The sequence below is a fragment of the Olea europaea genome, chromosome 14, assembly GCF_002742605.1.
Source record: "Olea europaea var. sylvestris chromosome 14, O_europaea_v1, whole genome shotgun sequence".
Taxonomy (NCBI): Eukaryota; Viridiplantae; Streptophyta; class Magnoliopsida; order Lamiales; family Oleaceae; genus Olea; species Olea europaea.
In genome coordinates, this window is record NC_036250.1 from 9,319,442 (window position 1) to 9,322,995 (window position 3,554).

Consider the following 3,554-nt stretch of genomic DNA (forward strand, 5'->3'; position numbering starts at 1 on the left):
TATATTATTAAAATTAATTGTTGATTTTGACTTATATCTCTATTAAATGTTTAAGCCGTAAAAAATAGGGGCGTAAGGATTTGTAATTTAAACTTGGATGATTTTTTAAGAAATTAAAGAATAAAATTCAAGTTCAGGTTCAGGTGGTTGAATTACAGATGGAGTAGAAAATTGTCTTGGTCGAGTTGACTTGGCCTTTAATAAGGATGAAACTGATATAATGCCAATTATTCAATAATAAGATACTATTTCGACCTAAAATAATTGACTATTTTTCATTATAAAAAAAAAAAATTAAACTCGGCCAGATCGAATCAACAACTAAAAAATATAAATTAATCTTAGAAATTTATTACTTGGATCATCATTACATTCTTCAATGAAAGATAAAGCAAACCAATCAAACTAGAGAGAGAAAAAATTGATTATTAAACTGGAAAATGATGCTACAAAGTGGACACCTGGCAATCTGTGCACAGCATCTAATGGCCCAGATTCACTATCATCCCCTCCGTATTCTGTTTATCTCCTCCACTCTCTGCCTTCCAATTCCATTTCTCACCCTTCCTTCTAAAAAGAAAAAAAAAACACACAGTCACACATACGCAAGATGCAAATTTTGTTTTTCTAGTGTTCATCGTTTTCGTATATTTCTCGTTTTACATGATGTCGGGAAAGGGTGCACGCCCTACTTTTAGGAGGACAACGAGCATGACAGGAATCAGTTTTGATGTGGCCACTTCGGAGGCAACGCCGCCGCCGCCGCCGCCTTATCCTCAAAATCCGATGGCCGGCAGTGAATTTATGGAGGTGGAGGGTCTCCAAGGCCGTGTGAGTGAGTATGATCATCTTTCAACGGCCATGATTTTATCACCAAGATACTACAACAGGATCAGTTCAACATTTGATTCCAATACAGAAACAGCTCCTTTCCTGAGAACCTGCGGCCTCTGTAATCGTCGTTTGGCACCTGGTCGTGACATATATATGTATAGGTGGTACCTCTTCTTTTCTCTTTCTAGTTCGACCGGAAAAACTAAGAACTAAACTAGTTTTGAAGACAAAAAAGTTTGTCACTTTCTTTAAAATTAATTTGAACCAAACCAACTCAGTCGGCCAAGTGTACACTTGGTATGTGACTTGACGTATATTTTTTATTAAATATTTGTCACGTAGAATTTTTATAATTTGGTGGCAGTGAAACTTGGATTACTGATGTCTATGAGCAATCATTCATGTTCGATCATTCCGACAATAATGTTGTTACCCTTTTTGTACTGTCTGAAGTATGAAACAGTGACTTTTCTATTATTTTTATATTTTGCAAGAGATAATGCATATAAAAGTCTACATTTTTTATGGTTTTATTGTATGTAAACACTAGAAGTAGATATTGAAATTTGAATATGACAAAAATGAATTGTTTTTCATTGAATAATCTAGAAATATTCTAATTTGGATTCGTTGCAATTATTGATCTATTAATTTATTTTTGCATTATTTAAATACAGAATAAATTTTAATTTATTATATTTTTCATTTTTTCTTAAATAGTAAATTACTGTGATCTCTATCTTTTGCAGGGGTGATAAAGCATTTTGTAGTCAAGAATGTAGAGAACAACAAATGAAACAAGATGAAAGAAAAGAGCGACGAAGTATGGCGGTTCCCAGCGACGGTGAAAGTCATAACCACCGCACTGAAGTGGGTGCAGCCGCCGCTGAGACAACCGAAAAAATTAAGACTGTGGCAGCAGCTTAATTACAATCTAATAATCTTCTGGAATATATTATATTTTCTGTAAAACAATTTTAACCAAGCAAGTTGCACGAGTGCAATATTTCATGTGGATATAGAATTTTCAACTGTAGTTGGTGTCAATTTGAATGGTTGTTTGGTAAGATTATTGTTTTGGAGATACAAGATTGAATGTGTTAAGGTAGAATATCAACTACTAGTTGGAATCGAGTCATGCCTAGAGATACCTCCTATAAGAGGGTGTGGGTAGTTTTGAGTTGTGATCATTTGATACTTTGAAATATGTTTCGTAACATGCATTGAATGTCGCTATCACATATCATGTATACACGAGATAGCTTTTCGACATTGCCACAACGCCTTTCATGTCTCACCCAAATTGGCCACATTCCAATTCACTTGACGGTGTTCAACGATGCTAAATTCTCTCACCGATTCTTCACGTTAAGTTGGGTTGCTTTGTTCATCACTGCCAAATTAACCACGCTATGCGACGACGACGTTTTATGATGGATTTGGATCTCAGTCTCGAATCTTCATGGTCATCGGACCAGATCTTTACATCCATGTTCAACTCTATTACATGATTAACTGGGTTCAGGGGTGATGAAAGTGATGACGACGGGGGGTGACGGTGCAAATATTTTTGAGAAGAGGGTATCTATTTTTTGAGGCAGTTGAGTGCGAAGGTGGGTTATGGTGATGGATTGAGGTGGCTGATAAGTGTATTTTTACACACTTAATTAATATCGAAGTAAGTTTAAAAACATTGATTAAAGGAGTGAATTTCTACTCACAATTATGTAATTATTGCTTTTGTAGGTAAAAATTATCCAAGGCAATAGAGCAAAAAGGAAGAGATAATAACCAAAATTGTGCAAAATTATGAATTTGGGGGCCAAAATGAACAAGTGTGGAAAGTTGGAAGACTTTGGATGCAAATTATTAAGGGCATGATTGATATAAAAATCAAAATTTGAGGATCTGATTGTATATAATCAAAGTTAAGGGGATTGGTGTGAATTATATGGAGGGCTAAGTTGGATCAAAGAAAAGGAAGAAAGCCCCCGCGCACTCGTAGGCTTATTATGGCTCGGGCGTGGGAAGACGCTTTGATTTACCGAGGCTAAAATTGTCTCAAGGCGTGCTTGGGGCTTCTCGGCTGGGGCCATTTTTTGTTTTTTTTGTTTTTTTTTTTACCAAATTTCAAGGGCTTTTTAGGCAATTTTCGGGATACGTTTTTAGGGCTTTCATAAGCCATTTTCAACCAATTTTTGAGGATACTCTTTTTTCTCTTTAAGCTTCTTCTTCTCTTTCATTTTTTTCTTTTCTTTCTTTTTCTTTTTGTTTTCTTTCTTCTTTGTTCTTTCTTTTTCTCTTCTTTTTCCTTTGATTTTTCTTTGTATTTTTTTGGGAAATTAGAGCACAACAAAGGAGATTCAATCAAAGAGTTGGAGAAGTTTTGGGGAAAATAAAGAACAAGGGTTTATCATATTCAAAAATTAATCAAAAGGGGTTCTATCTCTTCTTTTGTTTTTAATTCAATTTTTCTCCAAATATGTAATGAATGTTATGATTACCGTCCTTCGTTATCATATATATAATATGGGCTAATTTCTTGTGTTGGGATTTATGGTATTAGCTTAACCTAGCTTGGATTAATTTCAATATTTGCTTTTTAATGTTTAAATACTTATTTTCTTATGTTTCTACTATTGTATTTTTTTTTTCAATTTATGTGGCCAATGAATGATTATGTTTAGTGATTTATATATCGTTCGAGAGAAGATTGTACA

At 34.3% G+C, this 3,554-nt stretch overlaps 1 protein-coding gene across 1 annotated transcript; it reads left to right on the plus strand.

The window, feature by feature from the left end:
• The first annotated feature begins 458 nt into the window (after window positions 1-458).
• LOC111409076 lies at window positions 459-2,057 on the plus strand. The gene is made up of 2 exons (XM_023038978.1): window positions 459-995; window positions 1,584-2,057. The coding sequence occupies exons 1-2, from the start codon at window positions 664-666 to the stop codon at window positions 1,759-1,761; spliced, it is 510 nt and encodes a 169-aa protein (XP_022894746.1). The 5' UTR covers window positions 459-663; the 3' UTR covers window positions 1,762-2,057.
• The last annotated feature ends 1,497 nt before the right edge of the window (window positions 2,058-3,554 follow it).